This window comes from Trichechus manatus, unplaced genomic scaffold (genome assembly GCF_000243295.1).
Source record: "Trichechus manatus latirostris isolate Lorelei unplaced genomic scaffold, TriManLat1.0 scaffold00021, whole genome shotgun sequence".
Classification (NCBI taxonomy): domain Eukaryota; kingdom Metazoa; phylum Chordata; class Mammalia; order Sirenia; family Trichechidae; genus Trichechus; species Trichechus manatus.
The window spans coordinates 19,845,746-19,861,625 of record NW_004443957.1 but is presented as its reverse complement, the minus strand read 5'-3'; the positions used below and the strand labels follow the sequence as shown (position 1 = coordinate 19,861,625).

General features: G+C 45.0%; 1 protein-coding gene across 3 annotated transcripts in view; it reads left to right on the top strand.

Moving 5' to 3' along the window:
• The first annotated feature begins 687 nt into the window (after positions 1–687).
• Positions 688–15,880, top strand: part of RGS8 (regulator of G protein signaling 8) — a 31,282-nt gene continuing 16,089 nt past the window's right edge. Inside the window, exons 1-5 of one of the 3 annotated variants that reach the window (XM_004372894.2) lie at positions 688–778; positions 1,890–1,963; positions 3,913–4,041; positions 7,158–7,259; positions 8,221–8,285. In XM_004372894.2, coding sequence (XP_004372951.1) covers positions 4,016–4,041; positions 7,158–7,259; positions 8,221–8,285 — 193 coding nt within the window. In that variant the 5' untranslated portion in view covers positions 688–778; positions 1,890–1,963; positions 3,913–4,015. Of the gene's footprint in view, positions 779–1,697; positions 1,779–1,889; positions 1,964–3,912; positions 4,042–7,157; positions 7,260–8,220; positions 8,286–15,880 lie in introns of those variants that run through there. The other 2 variants (XM_004372895.1, XM_004372893.2) reach the window with 2 other exon arrangements.

Below are 15,880 nucleotides of genomic sequence, written 5' to 3'. Positions count from 1 at the left end.
AGTATCAGAGAGAGACAATGAGCCACCGTGGAGGCAGGATCAGAATTTTTATCTCAACCTGTCATCAGGCAATGAGTCGTCATGGCAGGATCATCCCACTGTGAGAATGCAGGTTATGCACCAATAGGGCTGAGAGAAAAGGCTGAGCCCCACCATGGAGAAAGCTCTGCCGTAAGAGTCATAAGACACAAGCTGGAGTCCTTTTGTGATTTCACCCTTTCGAGTCTCAGTGTTCCCATCTGTGGCACGGGGATAATATCTTCTTTGACTATGGCGTGGAATCACTGAGTGACAATAAATGAAAATGCTTTCTACATTGTAAATGGTTAAACCAATGAAAGCTATTGTTTTATTATAAAGCCATCACTTTCCATAGAGCTATCTGCTGCCTCTAGCCCATGCTGCTTTCTAGGTTTCAGAAATGACTTGTAGCAAAGCCTAGGAGTGTTTGGAGCTCATTCCTGACTTGGAGCAAGAGACTCAGCCTTAGAGACCTAGAGAATATCGAGGAGAAGGTAAGCATCCCTTTCCAGGAGAGTGGTTCTCAAACTTTAAATGCATCAGAATCCCCTGCAGGGCTGGGTCACTTCCCCAGAGTTTCTGATTCCAAGCAGGTCTAGGGTAGGTCCTGAGAATTCGCATTTCTAATGCGTTCCCAGGTGATGCTGCTGCTGCTGCTGATCCAGAGACCACTTTTGGAGAACTACTGTACTAGGGCAAGTAGGAACAAAGGTTTCTCCTTCTGGAACTGAAACAGGCAGGGTGAAGGTCCATGAGGGTAAGGGAGATTGAAAGAAAAAAATTTAAAAGACAGAAAAAGAGGGATAATGTGCAGAGTGGGCAGAACAAAGGGAAAAGTCTCACCGTGTAACAAATGCAAGTAGGGGGAAGTTGCTAGGTGATGGATGAGGGAGAGAGGTGAATTTCACTGTAGGAAAAACCCGGTGAGAAGCAAGAGCACAGAGTCGGAAATTTGCACGTTTGGGGCAGCAGGGGAGGTGGAAAGTTCTCATTAGGAAGTGGGGAGGGGGTGTGGTTGGTGCTGGGGAATGGGAGTGGAGATGGGCTGGGGGAGAAATGCCTCTGTAGAGTAAGGGGGCAACAGAGACGTGGCAGAGGGGGGTAATTTCAGGGCTGTGGGGTTTGGCTTGGTAGCGCAGCACAATAGGAATTGGGAGCAAGGGGGTGGAATTTAGATGTGTGACCTGCCCCATAGCTTTCTCGCTCTCTGCATTTATCACATCACATCACACCCAGCAAGACAGCCCCCTCCTCCTGGCTCATTAGGAGATTTGATTCGGCTTGGCTCCTGCTGTCAGCAGCTGTCTGGGGCAAGGTCTTTATGCTCCCTGCTCCCTGAGCAGCAACCAGCCTTCAGTCGGCAGCAGTGCTCATTAGAGGAGAGCCCCCTGGACACTTGGTTTTCAGCTCAGTGGTGGCTGGAAAGAGTTAACACCTACAGCTTTCTGCCCCCTGCACAGCCTCTGGGTGCAGAGGGAGGCAGAGCTGTGGGCTGTGGTGACTTCTCCCTGAGCCGCAGCTCAAGGAGCAGGGAAACAGGTTAGTGAGGCTGAGGAGGAGGGTGCTGGAGGAACGCCAGGCACGCTGTGCTCAGGGCACCTCCTTGCCTCCTGCCAGTGAGGATGGGCGTGCAGACTGTGCCTAGGAGCCGAGCCGCCGCCTGCCGGGGGTAAGCTGCTTCAGGATTTACTGGATGTGACAAGCAAAGAGAGGAGCATTCAGCGGAGCTACTCGCAGCCTGGCTCAAGTAGTGGGAGGTGTGTGTGCATGTGTATATGTGTGCACGCGCGTGCCTGTGCACACATGCACACATGCCCTTCACCCGCCAAGGTTCTGACTGCTAAAAGAAAGACCTACTCTTTCCCCAGAGCTCCTTAACCTGCAGCCTCTCTGACCATTCAGCTGGCAACGACCGGCAGGCCATGAGGACTGGTCAAAGACAGTGAGTACGGCTTTTGCTCTCGCCTTTCCTCTCGGGTGTCCATGTGGGCTGATTGCATTTTCTATATTTAATTAACCTGCCTCTTCATGCATATGGATTGCTTTCTCCCCTCTGAGGCTCTCAGTGTCTTTCCCCTTCTTTATACGTCTTTGCCCTTTGCTTTTAACCTTTATTTTTTCCTTGAGTATGTTCTCTTTCCATTATACCCCATCCTGTCTGCCCCGGAGTCACCTGTACCGGTATCCTGGCGAGCAGGAGCGCACAGACCCGGATGCCACCTAGCAGTGCACATGCGCTGTGGGTGCGTGCAATCACACCTTTGGCCTCCCTGGGTTTTGAGTAACCTAAACTCTGTCCCCCATAAGTCTAGGCCAAGTGGGATAAGAGCCTTTAGGGGCTGGGATGGACAAGGAAGCTGGGATCAGAGTATCCTGCCGGTTCTTATTTAATGGAGTCCAAAGCTGATCTAATCCATGTGGTGGTGGAGGGTCTGAGGGGCAAAGGTGCACAGGGCTGGGGTTGCAAGCGAGAGAGGCAGGTATTTGAGCGGCACGGGCAAGCCAGTGCAGGCTGGTGGTGGGCATGGAAAGAGAGATGAGGCAGGGATGATACCCTGCTGAATGTCCTTCCCTGTTGTGTATGTGGATAGTAGTCCCTGGTTCTGCTTAGGGCAATGAAGGCGCCTGGCAGGGCTTCCCCCTCCCTGGGGCTATAGCCCCCAAGTGAGAGAAAATGAAGATGAAGTGCTGGAAACATGATTTCCAGAGACACTTACTGCTGTAAAGGGCTTCCATTTCCAGACTTCTGGGCAAGCAAGGTGTAAGCATGGTTAGGACAAGGATTAAGGACATGCCCCTGCTCTTGGGGAACCCAGTCCATGCTCAGCTTCCTGAGGTGAGCCTCAATACAAAGTCTAATGTTTTCAGTTTTAGCAAAGGAAACTTTTTATTTTTTTATAGTATTATTAGAAAAGATATTTTAAAAAAAATATTTATGAAATATTCCGGGTAATAGCAAAATAATTTAAACGGCGTAGCTCCGATAGGAGTCTTATGTGTCTGACTTAGGTTTATTTTAAGATGGATTCTGTGTTTGGTGTTGGGGTTCCCCAGGGCAGCCCTTTGTGGATAAGGCTGCTCTCTTCACGTGCCTTTTCCTATCAGTTTTCATCCGTGGGAAGAAAGGGTCAGAAGCTCGAAGAATGGGATCCTCTGGAGAGAGAGAGTATAGTTTAAGTCAATCAGTCCGCAATGTCCATATCCCCTTCCTGATGTCTTCCCTTCTTCGGGTCAAGAATGAGCCAGTCCCCAGGATGAGGATGATCAGGCAGCCTCCACATGGGCAAGAAAGAGTGATGTGCACATTCATTTCTTCAGCCTGTGCCTGGGATCCCTGCAAAGGAGCGAGGCTATGTGGTGACAGTGCCTGACAAAGCTCCCTTGGAGTTTTTCCAACCTTCCTCCCACTCGCTCCTTCCCAAGGCTCCATGCCTCCCCACCTTTGGGACAGGGTCCCTTGGAGGGAGGTGAAAATCAGAATAGCATCAAATCCAATTATTTTGGAGTTAAGTGCTGTCCTCCCCTCCCCCACCCCCTGCTGTTTGGTCACTTGGGCCCCACTCCAGTAAGAGAAAGAGAACAGTCATTTTTTGTTTGCCAGGTCCATCCCTCTCCTGGGGCCCATGTCCCACTTTACTGTTGATGGCCAGAGGTTAGGGAAATAGGAACTCCTGACCAATCATCAGCAATGTGAAGCTACCCAACAATTTGTTCTTGTCAGTCCTTGGTTCGTCTCTAACCAAGCAAAGCCCCTTGCTAAGGATAAGCAGACCTTATGGGGCATGGGTGTGTGGGGGATGTTCGTTTGGCAGAAAGCCATTTGAGAAGATATGTAGTGCAGTCAGATAAGAGAGGGTGGCTTCCCTCTTACAGCAGATTCTTTGATTTTAGGTGAGAGGACGTGAAAGGGTAAATCCCTCTGCCCCGCAGTCTTATCTCCTGCCCTGACGTCCCTGCAAGCCAGCCAAAGGGTTAACCGTAAGCGGATGCCTGTATGGCTGCCTTACTGATGCCACGGAGGTAACTGATCAATAACCTGTTTTCTTGCCCCTGCCCCTTCCCTCCTCCTCCACTTTCCCACCTCCCTTGCTGCCTGAGCCTGGTCCAAGCCTTCTAAGCTCATGGGTAATCCACTTGCATCTCTGTGGACTGTGGTGTTCTTACCTGGCGTGCTCCTTGCAAAGTTATGGCCTTGCAAGCAGGAACTGCCTTAGCTCCTAGCCTTCCCATGTACTGGCGGGATGCTGGGACATCTTGGTTATGACTTATGTGGTGGGACAAAGGACTGCATGAGCTTGTATTGAACCATTTAAGGACCTCTGTTAGTTTACTGGAGCCCTGGTGGTGCAGTGGTTAAGTGTTCGCTTGCTAACCAAAAGGATGGCCGTTCGAAGTCATCAGCCGCTCCTTGGAAACCCTATGGGGCAGTTCTACTCTGTCCTATAGGGTTGCTATGAGTCGGAATTGACACGACAGCAATGGGTTTTTTTATTAGCTTACTGGGACAGGGGCTGTAGAGAAAACAAAGATGAGGGCAAGCCTAGTTTAAAAAAAAAAAACTTGACCTTTGACTCTTGCTTCTGCTCCTATTATTTCAGACCTAACTAACAAGTTCACACCATATTTTTACACAAATAATGCAGACCTTCTGCATTTGTTTGCCAGCTGCTCCCTCCTCTCTACCCCAAGAATTTTCATAAACTCCTCAATGAGCTTAATACCTCGAGGGGGGAGGGATTGGTTGGCAAACTCACATAGAAGGCACCTGTTATTTGTGTAAAAATAGGGTAACTCACATCTCAACTATACATAAAAAATCTTTTGTCCCAAACCAATTTTGTTAAAAATCTTGGCAAACTATATGGAAGAATCGGAGTTGTCTTGGTAACACATCCTTTATACTGGCCCCTGCTAAACCTTGTTAAGTAGCTTTCGTGGATTTGCCATTTTCTGAGAGTCCTCTTAATTGCTCTTTGGGGGCAGTGACCTGACTGTTTTCTGACTGATGATCCTGAGGCACCCGGGAATGAACTGACTCGCTGATAATTGGGTTCTGGCCTGTGGTGCAGCCTGAGCAGGACCTTGACTTGAGTTCCTACAATGTGGTAACTCGAGGGCGCTTAATCAGCTGCTTGCATGGCCTGGTGCTGGAGCACCCTGTGATTTGTAAGAGCAAGTGGACACATAAGATGCTTGCTGTCTCAGGAGAGAGTACGGCTGGAGCCAGTGTTTTGAAATGTCATGAAACAGATGGCTTCACAATGCAGCCGGGCTGCCATGAGAGGCAGCAGCACAGGAAGTGCAGGAGAGAAAATATTACTGGGAATGTGGATGTTCTGGCCCGAAAAGGCTCTTTGGAGGTGAGCTGTGGAATTCAAATGTTATCCATCCCCGGCAAATGTAATACCATCCCAGGGGACGTTGGCTGGTTAAGATTTCTATGGAAAAAGGCAATGACCTGGGTGAGGGACGAAAACCAATTTGAAGTAAAAGGAAAGGATTGAATTGGATGACCTCTGAGGTCCCTGCCCAACCCTTGTAGGATCTGTGAAAAACAGGGAAGAAAAGCCAGGCTGGAAGGGCTTTCTTTCAACATGGAGAAAGGGGACAATTTCCGTGGTAAATTATTACCAATGTACACGTGGAAATTCTCTTTTAGAAGTCACTCTTAAGTTTTGATCTGATTATAGCAAACTCCTCCCACTTACCTTTGCCTTCCACTGAGGTGTCGCCATGATTAAAGATCCGTGTTTGACAAACTTTTTCTGTCAAGGGCCAGAGAGTAAATATTTTTGGTTTTGTGGGTCATGCTGTCTTTGTTGCAACTACTCAACTTTGCCCCGGTAGCGGAAAGCGGCCTTAGGCAATATGTAAACAAATGAGGGTGGCAGTGTTCCAACTTTATTTACACAAACAGGCATCCAGCTGAGTTTGGCCCAAGGGTTATAGTTTTTCAACCCCTGGTTAAAGGTAAGGAGTACCTGGGTGGTGCAAACAGTAACGTTTAAAGGTAACCAGTTGCTGTCGAGTCAGTTCCAACTCATGGCGACCCCATGTGTGTCGGACTAGAACTATGCTTCACAGAGTTTTCAATGGCTGATTTTTTGGAAGTAGATCACCAGGACTTTCTTCTGAGGCACCTCTGGGTTGACTTGAACCGACAACCTTTTGGTTTGCAGCCAAGCGTGTTCATTGTTTGCACCACCCAGGGACTCTTGGTTAAAGGTAAACGGGAGCTAATGTTGGGAATCAGAAAGAGACATCAGCATAAGTTCTTATTGGATCCTCCAGAACAGAAAACTATTTAAGTGCCTGGTATCCTGATGATAAGTGCCATTACATGGGTCCTTAGAAAAATTTAAAAACATGAGAAATTTAAACATACATATTAACGCTTAAGACATGTTTAGTGAGATAACCCAAAATATTCATAGAAATAGGAGAGCTTAGCTAAACAAATGTAAGCGCTGACAAAAGGTACACTGGTTCTTAATTGCTGAGTGTACTAGTTGCTCTTCTGCTCACCTACAGTCATTAGTCCTTGCTGCTCTGTAGCCATTCACACGTATGAACAGGTGTGGTAGATTAGACCAGAGAACCTGATGCCGAATTGACTGGCCTTGAAGCCCATCCTTGTCTGTGCTGAGACTCCATGATATGCGTGCTGGCATTATGTAAGCATCCCTTACTCTCAGTGTGGGTACCACTCTGGGGCTTTGCAGTCAGGAGCTGCTGCTGCTGCTGCTACTGCTACTTTGCCCTCCTAGCGGAAGGGAAAAAATGTGGATAGTTATTGTGTCATCACTGTATTTCCTTTCCCAACAGAGAATCCTAATTTAGAAATTCTTCCAAGCTAATGACCTTCATTGACTTACCATCAACTTGCTATGTCAGCTTTAAAAAGCATTAAGCCTCCAGGGGTAGGGTACCTATTACTATTCCGGTAGTCAAGATAGTGAGTATATCCTTTGATCTTCCATATTTTTCTCCTCTTGTTCGTGAAATCTTCAGGGGTCCCCTGGGGGAGGGGAGGGGGAAGTGCTGGCTTCTGCTGCAGCAGTTCCAGGAGCCTTTATAGAGCTGACGGCTATTGTCCTGACAGTCCCCCCTTCCTTCTGCCCTGTGTTTGGTTGCAGGAACAAAGGAATGAGGACTCGACTGGGATGCCTGTCTCACAAATCAGATTCATGTAGTGATTTCACAGCTATTCTTCCTGACAAACCCAACCGTGCTCTCAAGTGAGTTCTGAGCCACGTGGCGTTCCTGGGTGCCCACCCAGGGCAGTATAAACCCCTTCCTCTCCCGTGAGCTGCTGCCCAGGGGAGCCAAGGGGGGGACAATAAACCCTCCCTCCTGGCAGCTCATTTTATATCCCTGAACTTGTGAGCAAAGGAATGCTTATTTTCCTTGTCAAATCCTCTAACTTTAGTCTTTTCCTTTTACCAGTCTCAGAATGGGGAGCCTCCTTTTTCTCTCAAGAAAACCACATCATCCGTCTCTCATAAAGCTGCGGGTGGTGAAGGATACTTCTTGGTTCTACTTAGATGTCAATCTGAGTTCTCAATTTGGAAACAGACACTCAAACCTGCTCTAAAAATATGCTGAGGTTTAGATCATCTGGATTCAGTGCCTATTCTGTGTAGGCATGGTATTAAATGATGTCACAGATGTCACCTCGTTTAACCCTCAGGCGGTCTGTATGGGGCAGTGTTATCCCCATTTCAGAGATGAGGGAACTAAGGTGACAGTGAGAGACAGAAGCTGAACATGACTTTTCTGACCCCAAAACTAGTCTCTTTCCATTGTTATTGTGACATCTTTAAATCATGGCCATAGCTTGTTCTTTAGGTTGAAAGCCATTTTACCAAATTCACTGCATTCCAGTCCTGAGGTTTTTCCATTAGTTTTGTAAGAGTGTTCAAATTCAAAGCGATGGCATTGTAGGAATTAATCCCTACTGTACAACCAAAGGTCAGCAGTTTGAATCCACCAGTCACTCCTTGGAAACCCTATGGGGTAGTTCTACTCTGTCCTACAGGGTTGCTATGAGTTGGTATGGACTTGATGGCAACGGGTTTGGTTTGGTGTTTTGGTTCCCCCATAAATGTGCCTAATTGTTCTCCTGTGCAAATCTTGGTAGTGGCGGAGGGAGAGGAGGTTAACTCAGAAATATTCAAGCGAGACATTTCTTCTTCCTAGGAGACTATCCACAGAAGAAGCTACGAGGTGGGCAGATTCCTTTGATGTGCTTCTCTCCCATAAGTGTAAGTAGACTTCAGGTCATATCATATCCCAGCAAACCATTGATTTAGTAAAGGACTTACCAAGTGCCCACCGTGATCCAGATACTGTGCTGGGTGTCCCAGACAGCTCTGGTCCCTGCCCTCACAGAACCTTCAGCCTAGAGGGGCATGTTGTTGTTGTTAGGTGCCGTCGAGTCTGTTCCGACTCATAGCGACTCTGTGTACAACAGAATGAAACACTGACCGGTCCGCGCCATCCTCACCATTGTTGCTATGCTTGAGCCCATCATTGCAGCCACTGTATCCGTCCATCTTGTTGAGGGTCTTCCTCCCGTTCAATGACCCTCTACTTTACCAAGCATGATGTCCTTCTCCAGGGACTGAGGGAGATAGAGATAAGAAAACAGAGAATTTAAATGCCTTGAGATGAGGACCTTCTTTGTTCTCTGGGTTCAGAGTACGGTCTCATGAAGGCTTCAAGTTGTCAGCACTTTAGCAAAAGAGAGTTTAGCTTAGGACTTGGAGTGATGGGCTCCATGCGAGTGAGAGAGTCCAGGTTCCAGCTCAGATTTTGTTTACAAACCTAAGGGACCTACCCTCATGTCACCTGAGGGCCTTGGGTTACTCATCAGTCCAATGAATATTCTGTGCATCTTATTATTCACAGTGCTTGAGTTGACAGAGTAAGGAAAGACTGGGATTTTGTTTTTTTATTGTGATAAAGTATACACAACATAAAAGTTGCCATTTTGACCATTTTCAAGCGAATAGTCCAGTGGTGTTAATCACATTTACAATGTTGTGCAACTGGCATCATTATTTGTTTCCAAATATTTCTCATCACCCCAAACAGAAACCCAGTACCCACTGAGCAATAACTCCTCATTCCTTTCTTCCCACAGCCCCTGGTAACCTCTAACCTACTTTCTATCTCTGTATAATTACCTATTCTAAATATTTCATAGAAATGGAACCATACGATATTTTGTCCTTTTGTGTTTGGCTTATTTCACTTTGCATAATGTTTTCAAGGTTTATCCATGTCATAGCATATATCAGGACTTCATTTCTCTTTAAGGCTGAATAATATTCCACTGTATGTATATACCACTATTTTATGTATCTATTCATCTGCTGAGGGACATTTAGGCTGTTCCTACCTTTTGTCTATTGTGAATAGTGCGGCAATGAACAATGGTGTATAAGTATCTATCTGAGTAATCTGGGAGAAGGACTGCTTTTAGTTTATTGTCTCCACTTAACTGGGATGCAAGTTTTTATACAATTAAGAGCATTGGATGGAATCAGACCCGTGCTCTGGATTTTGACCCAGCTCTGCCATTGGATAGCTGGGTGGCCTTGATGGAGACCCCCAGTCTTCAGAAGATACCTTTAGAAGTGGTTTTGATTTCAGCTTGATGAGTTGCTCCCTAGTTATGCCTCTGATTCTAATAAACTAATTAACAAAAGCTTTTGAATCAATTTTGAAATGAAATGCAAAATCTAAAACTAAGCACATATTATAGCAAGTAATTTTGTGAGGCAAATAGTCATTTTAGTGTTCTGTGGATTACACTTAGGAAGGAAGATAAAGCTGTGTAGAAACAGCCTATATAACATATGGTTATACCCCAAACAGCAAGCTTAGGCAGTGAATTTGCCAAGATAATGGCATTATGATACTATTTGGGATTTGACAGCAATGCTGGTGTTTCTGAGGATATTCTGACTTTTTTTCCCCCTAGATTCTCATTAGGCTAAACGAGTGTCACTACCAGTTTATACCTTCTCTCCTGCTGGATTCTATTCAAGGTCATCTTGGAGTTTGGTTTCTATTCCAGCCTCCCGACTGACTCACATAGTTCAAGTCCCTGAGGCTGTTTCTTTCTTCTAAAATGGGAATAGAAATACCTGCTTTCTACCTGTCACCTGGATATGAGAAACTTAATGAGAGGACACCTTTAGAGGATTTGGGATTCTCTCCGTAAAGGTGTTTTGTAATGGTATGGTGGCATTTTTTTTTTTTTTAAACGATGCCTTTATTTATAAAATGCAAAATTAATATGTTTTGAGAATAAGGTGGCAAATTTCTCTGCCAACTAGTAATGTTAAGCCCTTATGGACAGAGTTTATGGTGGTGGAATTAGTAACTGGAAGCTCCGGGTGGTATGTGGATTGCTGCAGTGGCAAGACTTGGAGACTTAAGAGGTTTAATTTCATTTGTTTGATTCAATGACGTTTAGATCTGAAGACACTTGGTTCTGTGTCAGTCAGGCAAGCTTTTGGTTTCCAGGAATGCAGTAACACTCTTCTGAGATGGGGATTCTGCTAAGGGGTTACAATCTGACACCAGAATACTTCTTTGTAAAAACAGCTACCAAAAAATCAAACCCGACGCATAGCGACCCTGTAGGACAGAGTAGAACTGCCCCACAGAGTTTCCAGGGAGCACCTGGTGGATTTGAACCACAGACCTTTTGGTTAGCAGCTGTAGTTCTTCACCACTAAGCCACCAGGGTTTCCAAGAAGAAAGGCAAAACTGCTACAGAAATAGGCTTTATTGAGCTTTGAAGTTCTGTGATCCTTTTTGGAGTCTGATGTTTTGTTTTTATTTCCGTTTATTAAGGAAATAAAAAGCCAGTTGCGTGAATGTCTTTGAGAGGAAAGGGGTCTTTATTCGGGTGTCACTGGCTGAATTTAAAGATTTTAGCACTTGAACACTTGCTCCCCTTTGAAGGCTATGGAGGAATCTGAGCCCAGGCTACTGTGAAGTGTGTTGACAACTTTCTGAAAGTCTAATTACTTTGAGTTAATGTTGTGACTCAATTAGGGCTGATTAAGCTTTTTCAATGAGATTTCGTGTATGCTGGTCCCTTAGGAGGGACACCATTGGTCAGAAGTGTGCAGGGCTTCCAGTTAAAACAACGAAATGTCCTAAAAGGTAAAGAGAGGAGAATCACTGAGCGACTGGGCTCTAGAGGAAAGTGGATTAGTCTAAAACCCATGCCTTGGTCATTCTCCTTGCCTAGGCAGCTGTCCTCCCTACGTTTTCTAGTTTCAGAAAATTCAGATAATTATATATTTCCCATTTTCAATGTATAGAACATCTTTGCCATCCCCGCTGGGTGTTTTGAGCACTCATTTATTTTTAAAAAAGTGTACTGAATGTTCATTATGTACAAAGCTTATGCTAAGTAGTTGGGGGAACACAAAGATGAAGAGGACACAGTTTCCGGACAAGAATGCAGCCTTCTCAGAAGACAGACAAGCCACACATAACACAAGAAACAACACAGTCTGCTGACTGCAGAGCTAGGTGGGCTCAAGATTCCAAAGAGAATTCTGACATTCAGTGCTCCTCTTCGATCCTGTCTGGTCGTTGTTAGAAGTCCTAATTGATCTGGGAGCAGAAGGACTCTTTTAACCTTAAGTGTTGTTTCCACTTCCTTGGGGAACATGCTAGTGTACAATTGAGAGCACTGGATGGGCATCAGACCTGTGTTCTGGATAGCTACTAGACAGTTGGGTGGCCTTGATGGAGCCCCTCAGTCTCTTAGAAAATTATTTTCCTCATTTAAACAGTGAAGAGTTAGGAGTAGGGAAGTCTCAGAGGCTGGATCCAGTTCTACTATAACTGGGATGCTGTCTGTAGCAAACACCGTGGCTGGGCAATAGCCAATCACCTACGGCAGGTGGTTTGACTTGGGGACACCTGCCCGCAGGGTTATGTAAAACTGCTCCAAAGCTGAAACGGCTTGAGCAACCAGAAGAGGGGCTAAGGCGTCTGCCCTGTAAGCCTTCTACCCTCCTTGGCAGGGCAGTGTGCAAAGCACCTAATGGGTTCAATTCTCAAGAAAAAAGAAAGCAACTTTGCTATTGTTTAAGCTTTAGAATAATAATAAAAAAAAAAAATCCAGAGTGCAGGTATTTGGAGCAGTTTTTTTTTTCTTTGCATCACATTGTTTTCCCCAATCACGTTTGTTTACAAGTGCCGTACAAAGCTGAAGAAGCACCTGCAGAGGTCCGGGAGATAACCACCTCCTACTTTTTTTTTTTAACTTATAAATAAAAAAAAAAAGAAAGAAAGAAATTGCTGATGGCTTCACTAGATGGGGAAGGATTTCTGACTTGCGTTAATTTGGCATCTTTTTTTCTGCTCACTCCAGTGGCAGTTAGACTTGGTATCTGTGAGCTGTGCTTTTCGTTTGCCCCGAGGGTGTGTGTGTGTGTGTGTGTGAACACCCAGAAGCCTTCTGCCTCTGCATCCCCTACTTGGAAGAGCGAAGGCACCCAGCTTTCAGGAGATATTTTCTAATAGGATGCTGGGGGGCAGGCACAAATTTGTGTGTCTTCTGCTTGTGTTCGTTATGAGATTCAGACATATGGCTTTCTGTTTGTCCCGCTTTTAATGGGACATTCAGTCCTTAATGGTGAATTAGCTCTCCCTTTCTCTTTCTTTTCCATCCTTCCCTGCTTCTTTCCTTCCTTTATTGGACATAGACATTGGATGGGCAGAGATTTATCCCAGTTTGAAGGTGAAGGTGTAGACAGGGTTCCTTCCTTCCCTCTTCCTCTCACGTCTCACAGCCTGATGCCACACCTGAATGACAGAACACCTCACCCTGGGCATCTATTTGGTCAGTGTGCTAATTTTTTTGCTTGCACGGAGCATGGGAAGACTATGCTAACCTGTTCCCACTAGCCCAGGAAATGTGGAATTATGCACTGAAAAGCGCTTTTGCATTTGCAGAGTCAGTATCCGTCTCTGAGAAAAAGAGATCAATATAGAAGCGTTTATTTTTTAAGTTAGCTCCCTCTCTTACAAAGCTAAACATATGCTTACTATATGATCCACCAATCGCACTCCTCAGGTGTTTACCCAAATGAGTTGAAAACTATTTCCACACAAAAATTTGCACACACATGTTGTTAGCAGTTTTATTCATAACTGCCAAAGATTGGAAGCAACCAAGATGCCCTTCAATAGGTAAATGGATAAACTGTGATATATCCATATAATGGAATATTATTCAGTGATTAAAAAAAAAGAAATTCAATAGGTAAATGGATAAACTGTGATACATCCATATAATGAATATTATTCAGTGATTAAAAAAAAAAAAAAGAAATGAGCTATGAAGCCATGAAAAGACATGGAGGAACCTTAAATGCATATTGCTAAGTGCAAGAAGCTAGTCTAAAAAGGCTACATAGTGTACGATTCCAAGTATATGACCTTCTGGAAGAGGCAGAACTATGGAGAAAGATCAGTGGTTGCCAGGGAAACAAGAGGAGGGGCAAAAATAGGTGAGCACAGGGCATTGCTAGGGCAGTGAAACTACCCCGTGTGATACTGTATTGGTGGACAGGCATTATGCATTTGTTGAAACCCATAGAACAGTACAACACAAAGAGTGAATCCTGATATAAACTATGGACTTTAGTTAATAGTAATGTATCAATACTGGTTCATCAATTGTAACAAATGTACCACACAAATGCAAGATGTTAATACTAGGGAAAACTGTGGGCAGAGGGGAGAGGGACTATTTGGGAATTGGCTGTACTTTCTGCTCAGTCTTTCTGTAAACCTAAAACTGTGTTAAAAAAATAAAATCTATGAATTAAAAACAAAAAGTATCCCCCTCTGGGATAACTGTTGAGATGTAGAAAAATAGAATGACTTGATCTGCTCACACAGCAACCCAGCAGAAAATCCAAAAGAAAACGAGCAAACAAACATACGCTAGCATTATCAGCTCACGAAATTCCCTAAATTATCCAGCTAAATGGCTGTATCTCTAGAATATACAGTTAAATAGTCAGATTTCCATTTACTGCACAGCCCTCCCTGCAGCCCTGTGCAAGCCAAAAAGTTCTAGAGCAGTGCTCCTCAATGTGTCATCCAAGGAAGGCAGCACCAGCCTCTTCCAGGAGCTGGTGAGAAATGCAGATTCTTAGCTCCTGTCTCAGACCTACTGAATCAGAGTCTCTGGGTGTGGGGCCCAGGAATCTGTATTTTCACAAGCCCTCAGCAACATTCATGCACAATGAATTATGAGAAGCACTGCTCTAAAGTACAAGTTAGAGAATCCCTGAATCTGGAGCATCCTGGTGGAACCGGTGTCCTGGACTCCTCTGGAAACACACTAAAGACTGTATCACAGCTTTCCAAAGTTTGCAGGCAGCACATCACTTTAATGGTACATCATCTGTGAATTGCTGATTCTGTCTATGCAGCAGGTATGGCAGAAGACGTCCACGGTTGTCAATGTCCAAAATAAACAAATATGCCAGGTGTGTTTTCTGGATAAATTGAGGATAAGGGTTAGGAAGAGATATGTGAAGTAGTGATGGGTGGAAAAGAAACTTTTTTCTCTCCTTACCATAATCTCCATATTGCTGTAATTTTCACCTGCACCCAGGAATTTGGATGCATTTAGCCTGTACAGAGTGCCTGGAATATATCAGGCAACTGTTAAAAGGTTGTTGAATAGGTTCAATTGAAAGCAATCGGACACTTTTTCAAAACCCATTCTGTCCTTTCACAGCTATGTGGCAGTAGACAAATTCCTTACCTCAACTTGAAAGGGGAATGATAAGTCTTAATTTGTAGAGTTGTTGTGAGGATTAAATGTGATTATGGATGTGACATGGTAGATATGATGACTTGTACATACAAAAAGAAAGAAAGAAAAAAACAAGCCAGTTGCTGTAGAGTGAATTCCAACTTATGACCCCATGTATGTCAGAGTAGAACTGTGCTCCATAGGGTTTTCAATGGCTGATTTTTTGGAAGTAGATCACCGGACTTTTCTTCCACGGAGCCTATAGGTGGACTCGAACCTCCAATCTATCAGTTAACAGCTGAGCACATTAACTATTTGCACCACCAAGGGACTCTGACTTGTACATACTACTACTACTACTACCCATTGCCGTCAAATCGATTCTGACTTCTAGCAACCCTGTAGGACACAGGGAAACCTTGGTGGTGTAGTGGTTAAGAGCTCGGCTGCTAACCAAAAGTCGGCAGTTCGAATCCACCAGGTGCTCCTTGGAAACTGCATGGACAGTTCTACCCTGTCCTATAGGATCACTATGAGTCAAAATCGACTCGACGGCGACAGATTTTATAGGACAGAGTAAAACTGCCCCATAGGGTTTCCAAGAAGCAGCTGGTGGATTCGAACTGCTGATCTTTTGGTTAGCAGCTGTAGCTATTAACCAATGCACCACCAGACTTGTACATAACTCAAACCTCTTACGATCGAGTCGATTCCAGCTTGTAGTGACCCTGTAGGACAGAGTAGAACTGCCCCACAGGGTTTCCAAGGAGCGGCTGGTGGATTTGAACTGCTGACGTTTTGGTTGGCCGCTAAACGCTTAACCACTGCTCCATAGAGAGGCTCAATAAAGGATGTTGTTGTTGAGTGCTGTCAAGTCAACTTTAACTCATGGTGGCCCCATGTGACAGAGTACAACTTCCCCATAGAGTTTTCTTGGCTCTAGTCTTTGCAGAAGCAGATCACCAGATCTTTCTCCTGTGGAGCTGCTGGGTAGGTTTGAACTGCCAACCTTTTGGTTAGCAGCCGAACACTTAACTGTTGCACCAC